The sequence below is a fragment of the Phasianus colchicus genome, chromosome Z, assembly GCF_987193195.1.
Source record: "Phasianus colchicus chromosome Z, bPhaCol1.hap1.1, whole genome shotgun sequence".
NCBI lineage: Eukaryota > Metazoa > Chordata > Aves > Galliformes > Phasianidae > Phasianus > Phasianus colchicus.
Window position 1 is genome coordinate 10,985,633 of NC_143476.1, and position 25,535 is coordinate 11,011,167.

Below are 25,535 nucleotides of genomic sequence, written 5' to 3' on the forward strand. Positions count from 1 at the left end.
ACTTATATTGAAATAAAACTCTATGATCTGCGTTTCTCCAGTTCCCTACCTTTTCTTTTTTCCGTTCTTTTTTTTTAATAGCTGGAAGAGTTGTTACCCTGCAGGTCTCCAGTGGAGCTGCTGATTTTAACCAGAGATTGAATATTTTGATAGCTGTTAAATCCTTTCTGTCTTCAGCATCCGCAGAGCTTTGGAGAGGTACCAGCTAGTCCTAGTGAGTTGTTGTTTGCCAGTTTGTGCCAGCCTCATTTGCGGTACTTTTCATCTTCAGTCTCTGTTTGAGGCCCATCTTCATTACTTGAAATTACTGATCCTGGGTTGGTGAATGAATACTTTTGTTGTGACATGGTGGGAAGGGATTATTCAAAGAATTCTTTAAGTTTATTTGCATTATTGTTGTCTTTTAGTTCGTGGTCGTCTTGGGCTTGGAGATAACTAATTCACTTCTGACTTCCTGCTTCTGTAATACCTAGAAAGTTTCTTTGGGTTTGTTGTATCCCGTGCAGTTCTTCTCCAAATTCCTGCTTTGCTCTTCTGTCTTCTTTTCTGCACACTGTCACTAATGATTTTCCCTTTCCTGTTGACTTCTCTTCTCTTGGGTCAGATTTCTTTCTTCTCAGTGAGATTAAGTGCACGTCAGTAGATTTTTAACTTTTTTTACTTATCTAGCTAACTTCCTCAGCTACTGGCTTATATTTCATACTAGTCTTTCTTAAGTATGTATATATACATGAGATTCATTGTATCATTTTTCCCACAAAGTAAAACTTCTAAGATACTTCTGTTACTGCACAAAAAAATCCAGCTTTAAATAATGTTTTGTGGAAAACCCAGCTAATCATGAAATCTTTAGCTGTCAAGAAACGTGTTGCTCAGTCCAGTAAAGCTACTTCTGTTAATTCAGGATTCCGTTAATTAAGCATTCACTTCATCAATGGAGACCACAGTGGAAATGTCAGGAGATGAGGAAGTGGGAGATTTTCCAGCAAGAAACGTTTAAAGCAGTAACCCTGAAGTCAGCTTTAACAATAACCAGAGAACAAAAATTTCAGAGTGCTTGACAGTGGCCTTTAAGGTGAAGGATGAATACTGAGGGAGGAAGAAAGAAGCCACACTCGTGTAAAAACAGGTTTTGGATTTATAGCTTGCTACAGGCTACTGAAGATGCTTATGTTCTTCAGTTTCTATAAATCTTTCTGTGTGAACTTGTTCATCCAGATGGAGACTCAGTAATGGTAGTGATACTGCAACCTGCAGAGTGGAGTTGTAGATTACTTTCTTAAAGATTACTTGTGAACTTTTGTTATAATTTCACAGAGATCCATGTATATTCATGATTTTTAAGAGTGAAGAAACTTTTTATTTATAGCTAGAAGATAATACTTTCTCAGCACCAACCCTCACGTACCAGATTTATTTCTCTAGCTTTGTTATTCTTGGCAGCAACTGAAACCCACAAGAACTTCCTCTTCATAATCTGCAGCTTTCACTACCCTGCAGCAATTCTGAGTACTTAACAAGTACATTTCTAAACCAGACATAGAAAGGAGGTGTATTTACGATAAAAAGAAATTGCCAAAGGAATTCTGAAAGCTAAGCAAGCTATCACTTTCTTTCTTTCCCCAGTTCCGTCACAGTATGATGAATCATAGATCAAGTTATCTTTTATTCTCTTGGAAAAGCTTTTGTAGCTACAAAAGCTAGTGGCTATAACACAAAGACAGCTCATCCCTCCTACTAGCCTTCAATTCAGTTGACACCTGTGCCACTGGGTCTACCCTGAGGTCAAGTTGAGTTCAGGCTGGGTTTTCACCCTTCTAATTTTCTCCCTGCTTATCCTAAGAACTTCTCTGTACTCTCCCTGAATTTCCCATCCCTTCTTCCACAGGAATAAGGTTCTTCTTTTCTCTTGGAGCTTCAGGAAAAGCTCCCTGTTCATCCACGCCGGTGCTCTTCCCCACAGGCTCATCTTGCAGCTCAGGGGGATGGGCTGCTTTTGCACCTTCCAGACTTCCTTCTTGAGGAGGGACCAGCTTTTCTGGACCCCTTTACCTTTCAGGAAATAATCCAGGTATGTATGGGGAGGCCTCTCAAACTATGCGAAACACAGTTTGATTTCACTGCAAAGGAAAGCGTGCAGCATGCTTCACAGCTGGAAGGATCACATTTCCTTCCTCAGTGGGTGAAGCATTCAGAATTAGATGTGGTGCCAAGGACAGCATCCGGACAGGGAGAGCTGGCTGAGGAGTCTTACAAAACGCATGCAGTGCTGCTTGTAATGATGCTGAGTTTGGTCTGTGGTGCAGCTCAAAGTGGTGGCTGCAAAACATATGAGGCGAATCAATGGGGAATTTAAGCAAGAATTATCAAATCAGAAATGGATAATTCCAAACAGCTGATGAAAGAGGGTTTCATACACACAGTTCACCTCATCTCATGCTTAATGGTTGGGCTTTGATGTTAGTGTATTTTTCCTCCTTTGCCTAACAATTACTTATATTAATACTGAGATGATACTGCAGTCGTGTTTCTGCATCTTCCAACCAAATCCTTGTTTAATGTCATAGGCAGTGTTTCAGCCAGGTTTTCTCAAGAGAGTAGCTCTATTTCATGAAACAATTAAATTTAGATTTGCTTGGTGACCTAAAAGTCCTCAACTGGATTTCAAGCTTGTAAACACAGTGGGAAGAAAATGATTCCTGAGAAATGAGAACGGAGTCAAGCTGGGGATAAATACTCTAAATAGTGATCTCAGCCACAAATCCTGTTTCAGGAGCAGAGAGAATGCAGGCAAGGTGGTGATCCAGACTGACAAGACATGAAACTGGCAATACTGGTTTATTAAGTCTAGCACAAGCATGTTAATCAAAGTCAGTGAAAGAAAAAAGGAGTTGCTGGACTGAAGTGATAAAATCAGATACAAAATCTGATTTGCTAAAACAATCTGCAAGAGGCAAAATTTCATTGTAGGGAGCACGGTCACAAAAAGGTAGAGAGTGCTGTGCTCACTTACACTGAAGCAAAAAGCTGTGTAACAGTGAGGGAGAAGATCAGTATCATATAGGAATAAACAAAAAGAGTATGTGCCAGCAGTAAGTCCTTTCATTCTGTTTGAACTCTAGGAAGCTGTGGGGACTGCACTGGGATCTGAATGCTAACTGCATTGCAACTCTTTTCAGGTTAAAGGTAAGGATCACCCCCAGACTGTCTGATTTTCCACTACATTCACATCAGTGCATATAAAAGCAGTTAAGCAAGATAAGAGCTACGCCTGAATCATAGAAACATATAATCGTTAAAATGTTGGAAAAGACCACTAAGATCATCTGGTCCAACCATTCACCTACCACCAGTTAAACTGTTCTTGGATATTCTGTTTTAGGAAAGCCTCAGTCAATGTCTTGCTAGTTCATACTTGCCTTCTGCAACACTTTTTGAACAAACAGTTTAGTGATACATTCTGATGGGGGGACATAGCTCTGGTCTTTGGCACTATGTCTGACATTTTCCTTAACTTGCTAGCAGTACCTTACTCCCCTCCCATATACTTACTCTACCAAGCTTTCTCCCTGCTCTGATCCAAAGGATCACTGCATTTTCTGTTGTACGTGGCCCAAATCTTGGTCTTCAGCAAAGTACGTATTTCTGTGTAGATGTTCACTGTTCCAATTGGTCTTTTCCATGGAAAGGATGACTAGGTTCAAGTGAAAACAGATTGTTGTAAAGTTTTTTTCTATGCCGTATTTTGGCCCATGGAAAGGATGGAATAATGCTGCTCCACTGCCACACTTGTGCTGCTTTTGAGTTGTGTCAGGGAAGATATGCTGCCACAGTGAGACCCGGTGTGAAGGGCTCTTGCCAGTGCAGTGGCTGTTTCCTGAATGCAGTCCCTGTAAAGATGGGAAACAGATCTGACTGTCAATTATTTTTCTGCTATTTTGTAACTGCTGGAACTTTTACTATTTGATGCAGGTGCTCTTACTAAAACCTCTGTCAGTTGCCATCCCTAGGGAAGTGGTGATACTTGGCTGAGTGTAGAAAAGGGAAACCTCAGATAGAGAAAGTGAGAAGCCTGGGGCAGGGAGCAGGGGGAGCACCCACCATAGATTTTCCTGCTGGAACCAGCAGGGAAAGGCTCCATGCACTTCTCTTTCTGCTCCCTCTTTGCTGAGTGGGAGGCAGAACACTTCTCCCCAGACATCCCCTGGTGCCTTCTGACGTGTCCTGTGCGGCACCTCTGAAGCACACAGCAGTCCCTGCAGATGAGAGAGCTGTCCTTCCATGCTTTCCTGGGGACGTTCGAGCAGATTGCATTCTTCAGGGTGGTTACTTTTTGTCCTAATTACCAAGAACAGCTTTACAAGGTTACTCAAACAGTGGTCTATCCAGAGGAAATTGTGTAACTTGTGACCTGATGGCACTGTGTCTGACTCAGATGGGTTTTGAACGTTCAGATCTGGTGTTATTGGCTTTTGTTGTCCAATACAGTTTCTTTTCAACATGGCAGAGTGTTGAAATATTTCTTCAGTACACTGCATCTTTAACATCACACAGGCAAACAAGAGCCTCACAAGCTCCTCCCTTCAAATTCATGACAATTATTTAAATACCACAAGAAACATCACAAGAAGGATTGTATTTTTCTTTCTTTTTTTTTTTTTTTTTAAATATATATATTTTTTCTCTGTTTACAGCCTTTAAATTTGTGGCTATGGTGGGTTGACTCCAAGTGGCAGCAAAGTCCCCACTCAGTTTCTCACTCCTTACCTGCAGTACTTGGGAGAAAAAATTGGAAGAGCAAGAGTAAGAACAGGTTATGGTTCAAGACAAAGACAATGTCTGTGTCCCCAGCTTTTGTGGTTGAGCATGACGTCATATGATATGGAATTTTGTTCAGCTGGAGTCAGCTGTCCCTCCCAGCTTCTTTTGCAGCCACAGCATCCTCACTGGCAGGGCAGTATGGGAAGCTGAAAGTCCATGACTTGGTGTATGCACTGCTCAGCAGCAATCAAAACACTGCTGTGCTATCAACATTATTTTCATCCCAAATTCAGAACACAGAACCACCCCAACTGCTATAATAACTCTGTGCTACCTGAGACCAGGACACTTCCCAACCCCTTCCCTTCTCTCCAGCCTACTTTCAGTGGGGCCAGAAAGGGAAAAAAAGACAAGGCCTATATACCGTGCAAGCGCTGCTCAGCAAAAGCTGGAACACCAGTTTGTTATCACCACTCTCTTGGCCACCAATCTAAAGTAAAGCCCCAGAGGAGCTATTACGAACGCCAGCGTAGCTGGACTCAGTTCAGTCTCTGCCCCTTTTTCCATGCCATTTACATCATGGTCAGTAATGCCCCACTATCTAATGCCTCTTTGTCAGCCACACCTCTCAACCTCACCTTCAGCACATCTACCCATTCCCTGTGTAACATCTGTAAAATGTACAGCAAATATCCACCAGGTTCATTCAACTCTGCCTGTCCATGCCCACCCCTGGGCCTTCCCTTGCCCAAGCCCAGGCCCCCACACCATCCTGGGGCTGCTGGTCCCTTTCCCAGCAAGACAACAGCAGGCTGGGCTTCGGCCCTTCACAGCCCTGCCAGGTCAGCCCTTTCCCCAGCTGAGCCCACCTGTGGCCCAAACCCACCCCAACCTGTGTGCCTGTCCCCCCCCAAGGAGACTCCACACCCAAGGTCTGCACCACTGTCCCTGACCGCCTTCCTGTGCTTGGGAACACAGGATGGGATCAGGTTGCCAGGGCCTGCCCTGAACTCCCCATGGGGACCCCCAACACTCTTGTCTTACAGGGTGCCCCTGGCCCATCTTCCCATGCTGTGTCACTGAGTGGCAGAGAACTCTTCCATCCTTTTAAAAAAATTGTTGTTGTTTTCAGCTTTTGTTTGTTTCTTACTTTCTGCATCCAAGCTGTGTTTCTTGCCCAAGCGTGAACCTTAGAGATGAATCTTTCAGAACAACAGAACATAAAACCATACTTCACAGCAAAATCGTGTTTACACTTGTGAATATGTTGACAAAAAGGCCAACTTTCAAGAAAGAAAGAAATTCAAGGGAACACAAGAGACACAGGAATAGTCTGTAGACAGAAATATGGCCTGCCCTTACGTATGAATGGGAAAATACTTCTTCTAATGTAATATGTAAGTAATTATAGATGACGACCCCTAAGAAATATCTTACGAACAGTTGCTTTTCCCAACACCTTCTATTTGGTTTGGTTCAGGTTGTTGTTTTTTATTCAGTTTTTGTGTCTCCTGGGCTGGATCTTATTGCCTTCTCTGGGCTGAACAGTTGAAACCTATCATTAAAATATTCCTTCTGCTAGATCTTTGAGAGCGAGCACTCAACCTCTGCAAATCCCCATTAGTTCTGTATTTTAAGTTGCTGTGGAAGTTTGTTCTGCCGTGTCACATGCACAGTGTGCAAAGTGCAGTGTGAAGGGTCAGGCTGTGTCAGGTGGAATTCCCAGTCCGAACTGAACGTTGCTCAATTTTCCCACTGCCCAGAAGCATTTTGAGAAATGCCCTTTCAGTCATGCCTTTAAGCAGGAATCTTCAGACTGTCCGACTTGATCCACCAGCCCTCACAACATGGGTATATGAAAGTTGGGGCCAGGACTTTATTCCAGACTACAGGATATTTCAGTACTGCTCATCAAAGCCCCTGGTTACTCTTACCAGTGTAGTGCACTCCATGTTCTTAGAGAACATACTTCTAAACAACTTAGCTGGCCTTTCAGCATGTTCTGCTTCTCACCTGAGTTAACCATTAAAGAAGGCTGAACAAAGGACATTATCTTCCTACTGATGGCAAACAAATCCAAAGAGAATGATACGGTAGAATTGACAAAGCAGCATGAAATAGAAAGAAGGAGAGCTCTGACACTGATGACTCAAAACCAGCAAATACTCCAAATTTCAAAGCCAGCGTAATTTGAAAACTGTGATGAAATCATAGGAGTATGTTTAGCAAAAAACACTGTGATTACCTCTTTCTTGACAGTCTGCTGCTTCATGGATACTTGATGGATATTATGTGCATTCATAGCAGTACATAGTTTGAGCAAATGAGTTTCAGAGTACAAAGCTAAATGTTTTCATAATTCAGTATTTTAGGATGAACATAGTGCAGATGAGACCTAGAAAATCAGTTCTCTAGAAACATAGTCCATTTCTTTTGTTACATTTTGGCTTATTGAAGGATACAGGTAAGATTGCATGTTACAGTTGTCACTGGAGCACATATTTTACATAGAATGTCTATTTAAGTTTAAAAAATATTTTCCTTTTTTTTTTTTTTTTCAGTATTGAAAAGATATTATGCTGTTTTGTGGATTCTGGGCTATCATTTATTCACACTTTTATGTACCTCTGACTGCAATTCCTGCATATATTAATTCTCTCTTTAGCAGCTTCATCTGCAAGAAAAAAAATGGCAGCACAAGAGTTGTCCTATCTGCAAATTTTGCAAGGAGCAAAATTTGTAGAGCAAATTCTGAAAAACATTTCAATACAGTTTTCCTTGTGTGACATCTAATACTGCTAAAAGCAGTGTTTTGTTCCCATTTCTAGGGATTTATTTACAGTATGAGGGAACCATCAGCTGCACTTCCTTTCTCTTGCAATTCTTACTCCTTGATTGAAGTTGCTGTTACATGGCTTCTCCTGGAAGCTGTTGGCACTGTCTGTGGTCTCTACCAGCATCATGATTTGGAAGGTACGACATTTCTGGCTCAATGGAAAGAAAGTACATGTAGTAGATGTAGAAAGTCATGCTTCCATGTTCTGACAGCACTTGGTTACAGGACGGCAGCCCTTTGGCACTGTGCAGCTGGGTGTGATTTAGAAAGAAGTTTGCCGAGGCATCTCCAGACAGTGTGGGAAATTCAGTTCACCAAGGGCTTAGAAATGAAGGATGTATATTCCTGTGCCCTTTTTCTGTTGCTGTGCTTTTTCTTGGCAGTGTGAAAGTAGGAAACAGTAACGGAAGGAACAGAAACCTGCAGATGATGTTCTTGCAAACAAAGTACGCTCATGTTACTCTTGAGATTTTCTCCTTGCAGATCGCTGAGTAGAATTCAGGTGCTTATGCATGAATGGCTAGAACTATTTTAGATGCCTTGGGACACCTGAAACATTCAGAAGCCTGCAAACATGCCATGGATCCTACAGAAGATCTGTATCCTTGTGGAGAGAAAGTTACAGGCCAAGAGAAAAGCTGGGGAGGCTTAATTGGTGTTAGATGTCCTGTGCTTATTTGAAAGATTCCTGTCTACACTGCGTCTCAGGTGAGTGTCCTGTGTCTGAAAGGAGAGGGCAAAGAGTAGAGAAGGGAGGTTCACATGGATGTGTTGGTAGAAATGTTCTGTAGATTGTAGGTAAGTTGGCTCTTATCTTCACCATCACTGTTAGTAAGAAAACTATTTTGCATTGTATAGCACTGTATGAGTGTGCCTTTCAGTGCATGGATTGTTCTTACCGTGTTTGCTCTGAGAACTTGCCCCTTGCTCTACAGCACTGGTGACGTGAAAGAGGGGAAGGTTGAGCTCATCACAGCACCAGTGCTTTTTGTGAGAGCACTTATATAGTGTATGTTAGCCTCCAGAACTGCTGGATGTTCTTTCCCCAGGTCAAGAGGTACTGCTTAAAATGGAGATTGCTTATGTTACCTGAAAGCAAGTAAACTGTGTTACAAATACTGATGAAATGATTTAATCTTCTTCATTCATACAAATAGAATTAAACCACTTTTCTCTACTCTTCCCTCTAATCCTCACATTGACACAGAGTCAGTGGGACAGTTGTTATTCTGGGGTTTGCTATCTGATAGAACAAAAAAATAAAGGACTTATTCATTACAGAATGGTTTATGGCCAGTGAAGCTCTGACTACCTGTTCTCTTTAGCTGTACTGTATTCTCATGTCAGGAATGAGAAAATACAAACTTGTCCATTTCATTTCTCTTTTGGGAACAAAAAAAGTTGTAGCAATTTTTGTTTGGACACGTGCTAATTTTTCTTCCTGCCCTAGGACAGAATGGTTTGGAAATGGCTTTAACAGAGTGCTTTGGAAACTGTTCCCAGCTAATGAAAGCTATTAAGTAGCCAGATCTAGCTGAAGGAGGATGGCTTTGGTAACCTGTGTAGAGCAACATGCTGGTTTTGCTTTGCAGTATAATTAGGCTCTGGATGAGGCACCCTGCTTTTATTTTAAAAGTAAAATATATGTGTGGTTTATGAAAACCAAGCATCTGCCACAGAGACACTAAAATATGTACCCTAAAATATCTGCTGCTAATACACTGCTAAGTACATTAAACAAATTAACAACGATCCAAACGGACATTTTAACACTGAAATTATGGTTACCTGTCACTTAACTCATGTATCTTCCTGTTAATTATACTCCTGATATACAGACCTTACTTGCTTTAAAAATATATCTTCCATGTTTCTGAATCATCTTTTCGTCTACTGACCACAAGACTTGCTTCACTCCCAGAATGATCAGATCTCATACATTTTTCTTCTCAATTCTTTTCTTCTTAATTTCTTCTTAATTTCCTCCTTAATTGTATAGGATTGATTCCTCTTTATCATTGCTCAGTGATGTCTACCCTAGAAAAACAGAAGACCAGTTTGTCACCTGTCAGATGCTGGCAGAATAAGAGACACTGATTGATGGAACGATGACTTCAATCTCCCCACATATGCTGAAACTGCCTTAAATATTCTTTTGGCCGTGGTATTTACAGGAAAAAATGCTGGAATGTGGCAATAAAGGAAATGAATATGAAGGGCAGACTGACTTTTCTGCTGGTGGTTTTCGCTACACAAAAACTTAACTCCCAGGCGGTGACACCTTGTACTAATGAGAAGCACCGTTATCCAGGGTCTTTCTTAACAGCACATGAAGCTTACTTGAAGTTTCAGCTTTCTCTCCCCTACTAATAGAAACTAGAAAACACAACTAATGCATTTGATAATTAAATTGCCAAGTTACTTCATGGGAAACCGCTCACACCACTTCAGCTTGTGTTCAAATCAGCAACCGGCTGGAGAAACGTGGTGTCTTTTCATCATTCTGTTGTCAAAGGGCAAGCTTGGAAAACAAACTGAAACATGCATGCTGGCTTTCTGTCACTGAATAGGCGGTAGCAAAAAGTGAATGCTGACATGGACTTAAAGATTGGAGATCCTGAAAGTGAGGGAGGCAAGTTTTCCTAAGATTTCATTAGAACTCTCCAATAAGGTAAGGCAAGGCTGCACTTACAGGCACTGAAATTGTTGAAAACAGAAATAATTTCTGTTGAGAGTCAGAGTTGTAGTTCATGGGAGGAACTACTCTTAAAATCTCCTCGTCTGAATGGAGTTTGATAGCTGGATAAGTTAATGGTGTGAATTAAGTTTCTGTCTGTACATTCCCTTTTCTTTATTTGTTGATTTGTTTACTTTGCTTTTCAGGGAGGAAGAGGCAGTAGGACAAGACCAGCTGTTTTAACATCAGGCTGTGAAAAACAGCCACCAAATAATGCAATAAATTATTCCTCTTGTCCAGTGAGCAGCACTATGGAACCACCTTCAGTGAGAAAATAGAGATTCGTAAATACAGAACATTTCACCAGGATTAGATTAAGAAATCTTTGAAATTAATTTGTTTCAGCTTCATTTAGAATAAAAAATGTGTGCATTTTTCATGCTGCATATTGATGGTAAACTTGAGACACGCACAAAATGAACATACTTCTACATGTATAATAAGCCATGGTGCAAATGAGAAATCTTTTTTAAAAGAAATAGGTTGTTTTTCACTGGGGGCATTCTGAGTCTTCATGCTGGAAAACTATGGCTCTCATTTCAGTACGATTTTAATTGCAAAGTCTCTTTCAGCAGAAAAACAATGAACTGCTGGACAGGTAGATGAAGGTACGTGATTAATGGAGTTGTTACCTGGAAAGGGAAATATTCGGCCACATTAGAAGTCCAGCCTGTTTCTGTTTGCATATTTGGCAGCCTTAAAAAAAGACATTAACTAGTACTGCTGTGTCAGTGGGGTTATGTCATATTGTGTGGGGACACCAGTGGTTCTTCCCTATATGATATTCTAAGGTTAAAAAGGAGAGGGAGAGAAAAAAAAAAGATAAATCAAAACCAAGTTGTTCATTTTTGCTGTTGTAGTGTTTCTTTTAGAGGATAAATTAAAACATAGTTTTATGATGCTTTAAGACATGCGACCTTTGTCTGTGAATAAAATGTATCAGAGAATCACAGAATCACAGGATAGCCTGGGTTGAAAGGAACAATGATCACACAGTTTCAACGCCCCTGCTGTGTGCAGGGCACCAAGCACTCAACCAGGCTGCCCAGAGCCACATCCAGCCTGGCCTCGAATACCTCCAGGGATGGGCATCCACAGCCTCCTTACTCTTCTCCAGTGTGAGAAATGCTATTGCTGGGCTACCTTTGAGTTTGTTCTGTGTCCTCACGATGTTCTAGTGAGGCCAAACATCTGCCAACCTGTCTAATTGAGCGTGGCTGACAGCTGCTTTTGCTTCTGGAAGTCTGTAAACCCACTGAATCTAACTAGGAGCACAGCGTAGTTGTGAGAGATGTGTGAACTTGCAGCCTAATTCCACCCTTAGCTGTGCAGCCCATCTGCCACTGCTGAGAGTGGCTTCTATTACTGTTGGTTCACATTTCGTGCTGTTGCCAAAATAATGCAAATTATTGTGTGAATATTTCCAGATTTGCTGCCAAGATAAGCAGAGCTAGCAGATAAATACCTCTTTGGCATCTGAGTTGCCAAGAGACATTGCTGAGCTTTGAACGAGCGTCAGCCACTCAGTGAGGAACCACCCACAGCTCCAACATGGACCAGATTCTCTCAGTGGTACTCATGTCTGACTGCACAACTGAGGAGCCTCCAAATTTAAGGCGTCTGCAGCAACTACATTTGAGTGTCTAAATGTAAGTGTCTGAATCTAGAGCTGAGCTACACAGCTTCTGGTCTGAAAGACTGTTAAAATTAAAGCCTGCCACCAAGCACTATCTGCCAACATATTATGACACACTTTGTCATAGATGCTAGGGATGTGAGGAATTTAAGGGGGAAAAAGAGACGTGTAGATGTGTCCTAGTTTCATGAGAGACACATGCACTTAGACTGCTGAGGTAAACTTTTACAGTTCATACCTCAACTAGTTTTTCAATTCTGAAGGCCATTCAGACTTTCAGACCCTTCAGTAAGGGTGATGGAGCACTGGAGCAGGTTGCCCAGAGAGGCTGTGGGGTCTCCTTCTCTGGAGACATTACTCAAAACCTGCCTGGATGCGTTCCTGAGTGACCTAATCTAGGAGTTCTGCTAAGGCAGGGGATTGCACTCGATGAGCTTCCCAGGTTCCTGCAGCTATAAATAGGAAGACTGCTAAAAAAATACCCTTTTCACATCTCAGCCAGGATTCTTGCATTTATTTATTTTTAATAAATGATACAATTTTCTCTTCTCTTCTCTTCTCTTCTCTTCTCTTCTCTTCTCTTCTCTTCTCTTCTCTTCTCTTCTCTTCTCTTCTCTTCTCTTCTCTTCTCTTCTCCTCTCTTCTCTTCTTTCTCCTCTCTTCTCCTCTCTTCTCCTCTCTTCTCCTCTCTTCTCTTTCTTTCTCCTCTCTTCTCCTCTCTTCTCCTTTCCCCTCCTTCCCTTTTTCCTTCCCTTTTCCTTTCCCTTTCTCCTTCCATTTTCCCTTCCCTTTTTCTTCTACTCCTCTCATTTTTAATTTCTTTTTCATTCCCTTTTTCCTTCCCTCTCTGTTTCCTCCTCATCCCCTCTCCTTTCCCTTTTCCCTCCTCTCCCTTCTCCTCCCCTTCTCTCTTTTCATTTTCTTTCCTCCCCTCCCCTCCCCTCCCCTCCCCTCTCCTCCCCTCTCCTCCCCTCTCTTCTTTCTCTTCTCTTCTCTTCTCTTTCTTCTCTTCTCTTCTCTTCTCTTCTCTTCTCTTCTCTTCTCTTCTCTTCTCTTCTCTTCTCTTCTCTTCTCTTCTCTTCTCTTCTCTTCTCTTCTCTTCTCTTCTCTTCTCTTTTCTCTTCTCTTTTTTTCTCTTCTCTCCTCCTTTCCCCTCCTTCCCTTTTTCCTTCCCTTTTTCCTCTCCTCTCCTCTCCTCTCCTCTCCTCTCCTCTCCTCTCCTCTCCTCTCCTCTCCTCTCCTCTCCTCTCCTCTCCTCTCCTCTCCTCTCCTCTCCTCTCCTCTCCTCTCCTCTCCTCTCCTCTTCTCTTTTCTCTTCTCTCCTCCTTTCCCCTCCTTCTCTTTTTTCTTCCCTTTTTCCTTCCCTTTTTCCTTCCCTTTTTCCTCTCCTCTCCTCTCCTCTCCTCTCCTCTCCTCTCCTCTCCTCTCCTCTCCTCTCCTCTCCTCTCCTCTCCTCTCCTCTCCTCTCCTCTCTTCTCCTCTCCTCTCCTCATTTTAAATTTCTCTTTTTCATTCCCTTTTTCTTCCCTCCCCTTTCCTCTCATTCCTCCTCATTCCCTCTCCTTTCCCTTTTCCCTCCTCTCCCTTCTACTCCCCTTCTCTCCTTCTTCTCTTTTTTTCTTTTTTTCTCTTCTCTCCTTTCGTTTTCTCTTTTTCCTTTCGTTTTCTTTTCTTTTTCTTCCTTTTTCTTCTACTGGCTCCACCGTTGAAGGCAGAACTCTCTTATTCTCTTCCACGTCTCACTAGAAAATGGAGAGTCTCAAGTTGTGACTGAGTAATTTCCACCTCACACAGACTTTGAGAGGAAAAAAGAGAAGCTGCCTCCTCCCTGGATCCCTCTGGCAGAGGCAAGCTACAACTACAGCAAAGGCAGGAGTGCCAGTACCTGTCTGTGGGTCCAGGCGGCCGGGAGAAGTTGTTCATCACGGCCTCAGTGTGACAGCGGGTGAGGATGACCACCGCCTGGCACAGGAAGGGCACGAACGTGCTCTGCTGCGTAGATGACGCGCAGCTGCGCAGGATGTAGAGGATGGGTGGCACCTGGAAGAAGAAGGGGAGAAGGAAGGACTTGCTGCATCCTGGACTCTGCAGGGCCTAACCATGGACATTCAGCGCGTGAGCAGTGCCTGCTCCCTTGACATGCTGCAATGCCTAAGCCTAAATTTCAAACCAGCCCCCCTGTCCAAGCCCTGGCTCTGCGCTCAGGCTGTGCTGCTTTAGTACCAGAGCAGACGGCACAGGGCATGGTGCAACAGCCAGAAACAAACCAAGACACGTGGAAGAAAGAAAGTCTCTTACGTTCCAACAGATGTCCTTCCCGTGCATCTGCAGAAAGGTGGTCACCCACTTCCCAGCAGCACGCACGCGCACTCCTGTGGCTTTCCGGATGGTCTCCTTGGTGGCCATCATGAAGTCGACGGTGCGTTCGACGGGGAAGTTTCTGCACACGATCTGCAGAGAGATGAGAAGCAGGAGAGATCCCATCACTGCTCTGCGCAGCTCTTCAGAGCACAAAGCAGGCTGGAGGGCATTCTTAGCTCAGTGGCTTGCCGGCCATTCACAACGCTCCTGCTGTCCGTACCCTGCTATTTACACGGAAGGCGGCTGAGCCTTCGCTCAGCTTCTGCACCCATGGTGTCTGCTGACATGCAAAGCCTACCTCCCAGCAGCCACAGTCACACATGCACGCAAGTGCACACACACACACAAACACACACATCATGGAGTCAGCCCCTTGCACTGCGTGCCTGAAGGCCAGCCATAGCTCAGAGCCTCCTGCTGCTTGCTGAGAACAGAGGTCTCAGGGTGACAGCTCATTTTGGAAACGGTGTGAAAGGCTGGGAGCAGCACAGAGTCGTGCAGAAGCCTCCGCACAGAGATCCCACCACCCCTTTCTGGGTCCACTTACCATGGCCATTTTGGACGTGGTCTGGAGCTGAGAGACAGTGCTGCAGGCATGCAGTCCCTCAGACAGGCTCCCGATGTCTCCTGGCTCCCTGTTGGCTGCTTTGGCTGGAAAGAGCCCCGGGAGAAAGGGAAAGTCATGCTTCTGGAAATGGAACCGCTCTCCACGGGGGAGAGACAGAGGACAGGGTGGGGACGAGAAGAGAGCTGTGCACGGTGCCTCTCCCTCCTGTAAACAGGGCCCAGCCTGTGGGGCTCTGGCAGTGCCACGGAGGAGGGCAGAGGGCTGGTGCAACCTGCTCTGCTCACCTTGGATTCGGAGAAGGGAGCTCAGACAGGAGGCAGCCAACTGGCGGGATGCGGGCATGGGGTCGCACGTCAGAGGCGCCAGCAATCCCACCAGGGAGCCAAAGTGCTCGCAGGCATCTGCTCTCTGCAGGGGTGAGAGGCAGGAAGAAAGCTGTAGGCAGCCCCGGCTCTCCCTGGCTTCTCCGCCTGTGCCTTCCTCACGCCGTGGCACAGCATGCACAGCTGGGCGGAGCTCGCCTTCCAGCTCAGGGGCTGTGGGGAGGGAGCAGGGGGCATGTGGTGGGGCTCTTTACTCACTCGAAGCTCTTCGCAAACAGCCAGCAGCTGGGAGCAGGTCTGCAGGGCCCTCTTGCGCTCCCACACGTTCTCTGAAACCATGCATTTCTGCAGGACCTGGGGTAGAGCATCTGTCTCACTGAGGATGTCTTTGCTTTCCCTCCTGCCGCTCCTCTCCCTGTCCCTCCTTCCCCAGCACTTTCCCCCAAGGCTGCCCTGTGGCTCCACGTGGCCTCCAGCCTCACTGAGCACCGGCACTGCTGCCCCCGCTCTCTGCAGTCATCCTGCCTGCCAACCCGGGAGCTTTTCCTCGGCTGTGGCCTGCCAGGGGCTGGCTCCTGCCTTTCCCCTGCAGGGCCCATTGCTCTGCCCATTTCTGAGCTCGCAGTGAGCTGGCACGTCAGCAGGAGATTGCTCCCCTCTGATCACCCTCTCAGTCCCCAGATCTGCCCCCACTGCCGACAGGCACCATGCTTTCTCCCTTGCCCCACACATACTCACATGCACTATGTTCTGAAAGAAGCCGCCGCTGGGCTCTGTCTGGAGCAGAACTGCCATGAGCCGGCCCAGAGCTTTCAGGGACGTTTGCTGAAGCTGAAAGCAGAAGAGGGCAGTGAGGTTTAGCATCACGGCTGTTGCCAGAGCATAGGCTGTGTGTGCTGAGGTCGGGTTTGACCGAGAGGTGGCCGGGAAAGTTACGGCAGGTTACCTGCAGGTACTGCGCTGCGTGCTGTGACTTCCTGATCTTCAGCATCATCTCTGCTGAAGGGTGCGTCACGATGTTCTTGCAGCACAGGACCAACATCTCCCGCATGTCCTTGCTTTCGAAAGTGGGCTTCAGCTTGCTGAGAGGAGGAAGAAAGAAAGAGAAATCGGAAAGGGCCTTTAGCAGTGCTCTCCAGCCTGGTTCAGACAACATCTGACTTTCTCCTAATCGACAGCTACCAAGCCAATACCCCCAGCTCCTGCTGCTGAGCACTGTCTTCAGTTCAGCAGCGCCCACCTCCTCCCCGGCAGCAGTGAACCAGCTCCCTCTCTGAAGGGAAGGAGACCCCAACTCTCCCTTCTCTTCCCTGCCAGGGGACAGGAGCACCAGGGCCTTTCTCCCTGCCCAGAACCTCAGTTTTGCTGGGCGCAACAGCCCAGTCTTCACTCCTATAGATGCGGCTCCTCGCCCCCTACCTCCTCCAGACCTTCAGGAGCTACCCAAAATGGGGACCTTACCTCAACTGCTCCAGGGCCAGGACCACCTTGAGGGGCACTGGGGAGACAGGAATGCCCGAGTAGTATTTCTTCAGCAGGTCCTGCAAGTCCCAGAGAGACACTGTCAAGTTGGGCAGGGGGCACATGAGAGCTTTTCCACCCAGCCCCAAGACAGGCACAACTGCCACACACCAGCCCCATCACTCCCATGTTTCCCATGGAAGCACTGCAGGATGCAGCAGCTCGACAGCTGGTGCACCTAGCCCGCTGCCCAGCAGCTGCATCCAGCACCCAAAGTCCCCAACAGCTGGAGACGTGTGGCTGATGGAGACCTGTATGCCCCCAGGGAAGCAGGCCTCATGGCGCAGCCCAGAACTCTGCAGGCAGCCCTGCCTCTAGGCACTCACCATCAAGATCTCCAGAAGCTTTCCCTTTAAGGAGGGGTTAAAGGATGTAGAATCACCCACGACTGCTTGGAAGGCAGAGCTGAAGTCGGTGATGCTCTGCACCAGTGCGAGGTTGTTCTGCAGGTCCTGAGGCCCAAGAGAGAAGAACATTCTTTGAACTGTGGGATGGGACAAGGGCTGCAAGGGGGACACGTGGGGGCAACGCTAAGGGAAGGGCTTGGGTCTTCATCTGGGCACAAACCATTCCCCGGGGGACCTTTGGAAAGGGAAGGCCCCTCTCAGCATCCCCCCTTGTGGAGGGGCTGCAGCTGGGCGCTCAGACACCCTGGCACGCTTTGAGCTCTCACCCGGCAGCTGCAGCTGTAGAGCATCAGGATGTTGCCCACGATGTCTCCCTCCAGGTGGGCGAGCAGCTGTTCCTTGGAGGCACGCAGTGCCAAGCTGCCGTGGGCGAGCACGAGAGCGCTGCGTGTGGCCTGAGCTCTCGTGCTGTCCAGCTCCATCTGTGTGGGAAGAAATGCCTTGAGACACTCGCTCAACGGCCCCCAGTGCCCCGCGATGCACCTGGGCTCCAGGGCAGAAAAAAAGGCAGAAGAATGCCAAGATGGAAACCCGTAACGCTTTACCTTCTTGCGCCTGGAAATCCTCGCGTTGCGGCCTTTGCACAGCCTGGACGCAAACGTGGTGAGCGTGGCCAGGACTGCTTGGAAGTTACTCTCAGCCGCGTGGCTGAGAAGAGAGACCATTCCCTGCACAAAGGAACAAGGGGCAGTTGGCACAGGCCTGAATCTACAGATCCTCTCCTGAGGAAAAGGGCAGCAGGGAGGAGATGGAAAGGCGCGGAGCAGGGCCAGGAGAAGCCCTCTGCCCCAGGGACGGAGCGGGGATGCTCGCAGGAGCTGGAGGAGAGCAGGGCTCACCTGGGCCTCACATGGGTCCTCCGCGTTTGCTTCCTCCAGGTGCTGCAGCAGCTTCTCCTGGACGTGGAGGACTCCCTTACAGGCTCCCAGCACTGTGCCCAGAGCCTTGTACAGGAAAGACTGCAGGGGAAGGGAAGGAAGAAGGTGAGATGTGGCAGCAGCTTAACCTGTTGGGGGAGGGCCAGGTGGAAGGAGCCACGCTCCCTGGGAGTCGCTGAGAGCAGCTGCAGGGCCGAGCTTTATCCATCCCTGGGCAGCTTGCAGGGAAAGGCCCTCTGGGGGCACAGACTGGGGAAGCAGCATCAGCATCCCGCGTGGGCAGAGCACCAGCCGCAGCCCCAGCCCCAGTTGGACACCTGCAGCTGCACCGCTGGGTGGAGCCGGGGGGAACTCACCTTTTCTGCAGAGCTGCTGGCAGAGCTGCTCAGCCACCGGCTCAGCTCACAGCTCAGGGCCTCGGTCCAGGCCTCATCCCGTATGGTGTCCATTGACGCCCCGAGGAACTGTTGGAGAACAGGAGAAGACGATGTTCCCTTGCCCTTTGCCTCTTCCCTCACTCCCAATTGCTGCAGCCCTCTGGGGAGAGGTGTCTGGAAGAACAGTTCCTCTCCCAGCTCCCCAGCATTCCCTCCATTTAAGCCTTCTGCCACTCTTCTCCTAAGACCCCCCTTGGGCTTGGGACAGAGCGGAAGAGGCAGCGCCTCAAAGGCTCCTCAGCAGCACTGGAGAGGCTGTTCCTGTCCCGTGGTGGCTCATATGGGAGCGGGGCTACTTGGGGCAGGCAAGCACTTCTCTGCACCCAGCAGTGCTGTACCTTCAGCAGACGGCGCTCCCACCCTGCAGTGTCCAGGAAGCTCTCATCTTTCCCTGCACAGCAACAGGAAGAAAAAGACCCTTACTTGGGATCAAGGCACAGAAGAAGAGCTGCTGCAAACCTGGCTTGGCCTGGGCACTTGACACTGCCAAGCTGGGACCCGCACCCCCTCCACCATGACCTGTCCCTCCCCACAAACACTGTCCCCGCAGGAACACAGAACTAACTGAGGGGACGTGAAGGGCCCATCCGTGTCCTGGAAGGGGCAGATCCCCGCGGGGAAAGATCCCCGGGCCTCAGCGCTGTCTCCCTGGAATGGGAACAGCAGCAGAGCAAGCACTGGGCTGCAGGCAATGCTTCCCCTCTGCCACCCTGCAGAGAGAGCTGCATTTTCACTCCCGCCCTTCCCTGCCTCCGCCTCTCCCTCCCCACCAGCACTTTACCTTGGAGACACTGCAGCAGCAGGGGGATCTCAGCGGCCCACATGGCCCCCACAGCTCTGTGGAACCTGCTGTGGAGGTTTAGCATCAGCTGTAAGGCAGCGGCCTGGAGTTCGCTGCCTGCAACAGGGCTCCCTGCCACCACCTGAGCGAGAGCAAGGAGAAGCAGGGTCACTTCTGCAGCAAGAGCAGCGGCTTCCCCCCAGGATGGAAGCAGCCAACAGCTCTGCCCGTGGCCGTGCTGCTTCCTCCCGGGGGCTGGTGGCACTGGGCTCTGGAGCATCTACTCACCAGCAGGCGCGCCAGCAGTGTCTGGGGAGTCAGTCGTGGGCCTGTGAGGAGAAAAAAGTGCTGAGTCAGACTCCAAGACGCTCCGTGCCCAGCCACGCGCAGCTCCGCTGTCCCTTCTGGGTGGTAGCACAGGTCAGCAGAGCTCACTGGCGGAGCTTCTGCTCCTACCTTGAAACATGGAGCTGAGGAAATGGGGATCCAGCTCCTCTACTCGCCGTCCTGTCAGATCCTCTCTCTCGGCCAGGGCTCGGACACAGCGCGAGACCGGGATCAGCATGCCGGTGTGCTGGGCTGGCACCACGAACAGCAGCAGCCGTGGCCACAGGAGCTGTCGGGAACGAGGCAGTTGAGCGTGTCAGCATTCCTGCCTCCGCTCAGAGATGAAGAGGACTCTGCGAATTTCCCTGAGCCTTGCGTGCTTCAGAGCACGCTGGAGGAGAGACCTGGGGTGGTGGGATGAGGAACAGGTGGTGCGAAGGCAAGGAGCAGCAGCAGGGCAGATGTGACTTACTTTGGACATCCCTGTCGCAGAGACGTCCAGAGACCCCAGGATGTCCATGCACAGCTCCTGCAGAGCTCCTTCTTCCTGGGCTTCCCGGGCAGAAAGGTCTCCAGCTGCCTGCACAACAACGGTGTTGAAACCTGGTTACCTCAGTTCTCAGGAGCCTCTCAGGAGGCTCAGGTGCAGCCCCAGCGGTGCTTCTGTGCCACCCTCTGAGCAGCACAGGTCTTCCCAAAGAAGATGCTGCCCACTGTCCTTACCCTTCTTCCAGCGGTGCGGCTGAACTCAGTGAAGATGTGCCCCACCACATCCCAGGCTGAGCAGCTCCGGGTGTTCGAACTGAGCAGGTCCTTGATGAAGTGCAGAACTGCCGTCCTCACCTGCCAGGGGTCAGTTGTGGGTGTGATTTTTCAGGTCAGAAGGCAAAGGGAAGCCACCTGCTCATCGGGGCAGCCCTTTGGGCACGAGCAGAGACAACAGGAGCAGAGGAGGAGCCTTGGCTCCTGAGGTGAGGGCCAGGCCTTAGCACCAGGCTGTGCACTTTCCAAGCACAGCACAGGGACCTGCCCGCTCCACTCTGCCTGCTCTCCCACAGGAGCCATCGCGACCGTGTGGTCAATGCCCCAGCACCTCTCTAGTCACCCCAGCCCTGCCCGTGTTGGCAGCAGCATCACCACCCCAACAACACTTTCTATTCCCAAAGCAGCTCACCCGGATCCTGAGGTCGCTGCACAGACACTGCACAGCCTCAACCACCTGGGGCAGCTTCTCCATCATCACGGGCTCTGCAAGACATGCACAGAAGCATGAGCGGAGCCACAACCCCGATGGCAGAGGGGATCCCTGGAAGTCCCAGCCTGTGGTACTGACCATCAGAGCGAGCCAGAGCACCGAGCAGACCCAGTGCTGCCACGCGTCCAGCCTCCCAGTCCTCGCCCAGCTGTGACTGCAGAAACAGGACCATTTCCTCTGGGCAGATCCGGGCTGCAGGGAGGAAATCCCACGCTATGTTAGCAAGAAACTCACGCCCATTCCCGAGGTTTGTGAGAGAGGCCCTTTTGGCAAGGGCACTGCAAGCATTGCCAAAGCTCCTCTCCTTACCCTGCAGCATGATGCAGTGGGTCAGCTCCGCTCGATCAGCCTCGCTGTGCTGCTTGGTGTTGTCATAGAGCTGTGGGAACAAAGTCCATATGAGAAAATCACATCAGCACTGAGGACGGAAAAGACGCTGTGCTGCCTGCTCTCATCTCCCTGGGCATTCTCAGGAAGAGAACAGGCAGACCAAACCCAGCCTGCCTCACAGCATCCCTGGGGGGACAGGCACGGCTCTGGAACAGCCGTGAGCATGCAGGAGCCAAGGCTCAGCTGCATTAGTCAGGGGCTCAGACCTTTGCAGTCCTCCTCAGACTTAGGTAAGAGGGAAACTGCTGTGGGCACAGGGATAGGCTCCCCTTACCTGGTAGAACACGGCACTCATGACGTCCAGAAACTTGTCGTTCTGGATGACAGACTCAGTGCCCTCTAAGGCCTCCAGGAAGACAGTGAGGCTCTGCAAGAGACAAGGAGAGGAAGAAAGGGATGAAGCCACATCTAGCCACTTGGGAGTGGAAAACCTCTTTCCCAATTGTTTCTCTGCAGGGAGAAGCTCCTGCACAGGCTTTTTATCCCCCACCTCCCAGCAGCACCGAGAGTCTCTGCTCTCAATCGAGCCATGCTTGAGCATCATTTGCAGGCATTTCCCACCCAGCAGCCCTCTTCTCCCCCATCAGATGCAACTGGATGTGGTCCCCCCAGTTGCTAGCACAGAGCTCCTCAGGCTCTCAGGCACCCATTCCTCCTTTCTCCAAGGGCTCCCCACCTCCTCCCTGCACCCCCCGACCCCTCGTGGCACTTGCACTGGCCCCACGTCCACCCTGAGCCCTGCACAGCGTCTCACCTTGGCCACCCTGCAGGTGTCTTGGATCTCCTGACACGGGTGCACAAGCCAGAGGAGCTGCTCCCAGACGTGCTCTTGGTGCAGCTCCTCTTGCAGGAGAACATCCAGCATGGCAGCCACGGCCCCGAGGACGGCCTGTTTGTCCTGGAGAGGGATGGCAGAGGCCCGGCATCAAAGACCAAAGGTCTGCCCTTCCTACAGAGAAGGCTTTCTCTTTCCCTTCCCCTTCCCCACACCCCCACGCCCAGCAGGGGATGGGCTCGCTCTGGAGGGCAGGCAGGTTTTCCCCAGACCCTCATCCCCAGCTCTTCCTGCCACAGTGCTGTGACATGCAGCTGCTCCCTGCCACAGAGCCACTTCGGGGCCCTTTGCAGAGCCAGCCCACTCCCTCCCATCACTGCTCAGCTGCCAGCCCACTGGGCACAGACAGAGCTGCCACATGGGTGCCCTGCTGCCACCCTGGGCTGGGAGCGCAGCAAGGCTCACCTCCTCCTGGCAGTCCTGCCAGTTCCTCAGCACAGAGAAGAGCAGCTCCTGAAGGTTCTCATAGATCTGCTCTTTCTCCATGGCAGGCCAGGGGCATTGGGATCCAGAGGACAAGTGAATCTTCACTCCGTCCAGCCACTGTTTCACAACTGAGAAAACAAAATTAAAGAAACATATATGAATAGTAATTGTTATTTTCTGTGTTTAAAGAGAGTGAGAGAAAAGGCAGCCTGTGAGAGCCTGCAGCAGGGCGAGGTGCAAGGGCTGTCCCGAGGCCCCCTGCTCTGGAGCCAGCACTCACCAGCACAAGCGAGGCGCAGGGTCCGGCCGCTCCTCACCTGGCCCACCACACTGCGCAGGCCAGCCAGCATCAGCCACGTGAAGGGGATGCACTGTGGAGCTGCAGAGAGGAAGGAGAGGCCGCAGTCAGAGTCTGGGCAGTGAGGGAGGAGGGGCTGCAGCCCCGCATCCCCCAGCTCAACGCAGATCGCGCGCGGAGGGGAGAGGCTCCTGTCCCGGTTGTCGGAGATGTCGGGGGGCTGAGGGCGCTCTACCAGAGGTGCTGAAGAGTCGGCTCAGGGTGAGGAGCACAAACTCCTTGGACGCGTCCCCCGTGGCCTTCAGGTGGCTCTGGAGCTCGGCCATCACCAGGGTGAAGTGCGTCCGAGCCAGAGCCACCAGGACATTGCCGGCAGCTGTCTTCACGTGGCCGGTCACGCCCTGCAAAAGAGGCTCTGGTGACACGCGGCACAGGAGATCGCCCGAGGCCCTGGGAAGGGCTGAGCCATCGCCGTCCGCCAGCAGAACGCCAGTGTGGGCAGCGGCTCCCTTTGCCATCGGGAGTGACCCCTCACCTGGGCTGCCGTCAGGTCCTGGGACACCTCTGCCAGCAGCCGGTTCACCACTCCGCTCAGCGGGCGGCTGTCATCTTCCCACAGGGCGCCCTCCAGCTCACGGTACGCCTGCGCTCGGTCACCCTGGGGACAAGGATCGGGCACGCTCGCTTTGCCCGCTGCCACCCATCCCGACGGGACCGTGGCACCGGGCCGGGAGGGCGAGGGAGGATGGTTGGCAGCCGGACGTCCCCGACTCACCTCCCGGTCTTGCAGGCGCCGCAGCAGCGAAGTCACGGCGCAGGCAGGGACAGGGCTCGGCACCCTGCTTCTCTCCCTGCGACGCGTACGTCTGGGCACGCAGCCCACACAGGCAAAGAGACCTGGAAGCAAAGAGCGGAGCAGCTGCCGCCGGTGTCGCTCGGAGCCAGGGCCGAGCATCCGGCCGGCTCTGGGAGGAACGCTCCTCCAGCCCCACGGTTGGCGGGGATGGGGGAGGGAGCTTTCCCCTTGCTGGGGTGCCGGGGAAACCACGGCGGGCAGCTGCGCTCAGCAGAGCGAGGACGGTGCTGCCGGCGCGGCCTGAACTGACTCTGGAGGCACACGTGCGCTCGGGCGGCGTCACGGCGTGCGGAGAGGTGGAGGGACTCACCTCGAAGGGCTCTCAGCCGCTCCATGACAGCAGGAAATCTCCAGGTAGACGCAACGCTCTCTCTGGTTCCGCTTCCTGCGGGTCCCACAAGCGGACTGAGCCACCGCTCCCACCGCTGCCACGAGGGCGCACGAGGTACCACTGTGACATCACAGCGCAGTGTCACCTCACAGGGAATGGCTGGGGACCAGGCAGCACGCAGGGCAGCCCTGCAGGCCCCCAAACGCAGCATCTTCTGTGATGCACTCGGCTCTGGGGTTCCGGTTCCATGCGGAATTCCTTCCATGAAGTTGTAATACAGACATTTTACTGGCTTAATAAATAGGACCTGAACTGGTAAAATACTTCACGATGGCTTAATTTTAAGATTTAGGTCTCAGAAGGAGCCCTTGGTTACCAAACACCAGCAGTTTAGCAATACTGGTGCACCAGCACATTAGCACTATCCTAATGGATACCACGGTTACTGTAGAAATTCCCTGTCTCACTGTAGAAACTAAAACATACTCCTGGATGATTACAATAATTTTCTGTCCATTCTGATGCTCTGAAACAATAAATGTGCATAGCTCAATTACATTTGATGCCTAGAATGTCAGCAATCAACATAGTTTAATAACTTTTCTAAGAGTGAAGGGATTTTCACTACTTTTGAAAAGAATCCATAATTGCACACTCACTCGTGCAAAATGAGTTCATCTTGTTAGAGAGTGGTTCTTAGTGGAATGAAATGTGCCGTGCTAAGTAAACAGCTACAGTCAGATTGGCACAAAACCCAAACACATTCCAAGGAGAAATGTTTATAACAAATAAAATGAAATGAACACATCTTACGAGTGCTTTTAGAAACGTGCTCCTGTTACTCGTTACAAAACAAATGGCTGCAACATACATAAAGTGAAGGAAAACACCAAACAAATAAGGCAGGAACAGGCTCAAAGTGAATGCGTTGTCAAATGAGCAAGAAGAAAAACTATGACAAATCAGGTATGCTTCAGCAGGAAGGTATTTGTGAAGAAAATGCTGCCAATTATAAGGCACGTATTTATTCTGTGCTGAGTAACTGAAGAGCCGCATCTACTTCACGGAGATGTGCTGCCAGAGCTGCACAGTCAGCACAGAGTTTGAAAGCAGAATGCATGTCTCTGAAGACAGGTATGCAAAGCCATAAAACCAATGGCTGAATGATGCAGAACAGCATCTCTAAAAGCATCTCACCTTTCTGGAATGGCTGCTGTTCCTATGTGATATGGGTTCTTTCAAACTGCACGTCAGACCTGACACCTCTGTGTGAGCACCCAACCCAGTTCTGAAAGACAACACTGAACATTTTGGGTGGGCTTTGGCTTGCAATGTGGCTCTATGTGAGCTAAGCCCCCATTATGGTCTGCATAGATGTAACCAAAACAACTGCAGCCCAAAGAGGAGTTCAGCTCATCCTATCTCTGGATAGCTAAACATCTCACAGGCTCCATAGGCTGCACTGCTGTATAGGCAAATGGATACAGTGAAATAAAGGAGACTGCTTAACAGAATTGGAAACTCCACTGCACTGCCTTTCGTTACTTGGTCTTATCATTCTGTCTGTTTGG

At 49.7% G+C, this 25,535-nt stretch overlaps 1 protein-coding gene and 1 long non-coding RNA gene across 2 annotated transcripts in view; one reads left to right on the forward strand and one right to left on the reverse strand.

The window, feature by feature from the left end:
• The window catches only part of LOC149912493 (uncharacterized), a 215,133-nt gene that overhangs the window by 42,572 nt on the left and 147,026 nt on the right, over positions 1-25,535 (forward strand). The window lies entirely within an intron of this gene.
• LOC149912495 (maestro heat-like repeat-containing protein family member 2B) lies at positions 13,642-24,047 on the reverse strand. Its single transcript, XM_090130829.1, has 31 exons — positions 23,944-24,047; positions 23,553-23,674; positions 23,313-23,435; positions 23,013-23,178; positions 22,760-22,858; positions 22,459-22,607; positions 21,973-22,116; positions 21,493-21,585; positions 21,138-21,195; positions 20,907-21,020; positions 20,748-20,821; positions 20,297-20,416; positions 20,046-20,153; positions 19,703-19,862; positions 19,535-19,575; positions 19,247-19,388; positions 18,804-18,856; positions 18,385-18,492; positions 17,990-18,109; positions 17,696-17,818; positions 17,417-17,572; positions 17,070-17,195; positions 16,684-16,763; positions 16,169-16,304; positions 16,012-16,053; positions 15,481-15,576; positions 15,187-15,307; positions 14,879-14,982; positions 14,269-14,421; positions 13,856-14,010; positions 13,642-13,712 (listed from the first exon to the last, which is right to left on the reverse strand). Exons 1-31 carry the CDS (start codon positions 23,966-23,968, stop codon positions 13,661-13,663), a joined length of 3,363 nt encoding a protein of 1,120 aa, XP_089986955.1. The 5' UTR covers positions 23,969-24,047; the 3' UTR covers positions 13,642-13,660.

Excerpts from the sequence above, each read along its gene's own strand:
- LOC149912495 (XM_090130829.1), bottom strand. The coding sequence starts at position 23,968 with ATGGAGCGGCTGAGAGCCCTTCGAG. Across the intron at positions 18,493-18,803 it reads GGGAGCGCCGTCTGCTGAAG|TTCCTCGGGGCGTCAATGGA; the intron begins GTACAGCACTGC and ends GTTCTCCAACAG. Across the intron at positions 15,308-15,480 it reads CTGTTTGCGAAGAGCTTCGA|AGAGCAGATGCCTGCGAGCA; the intron begins GTGAGTAAAGAG and ends TCACCCCTGCAG.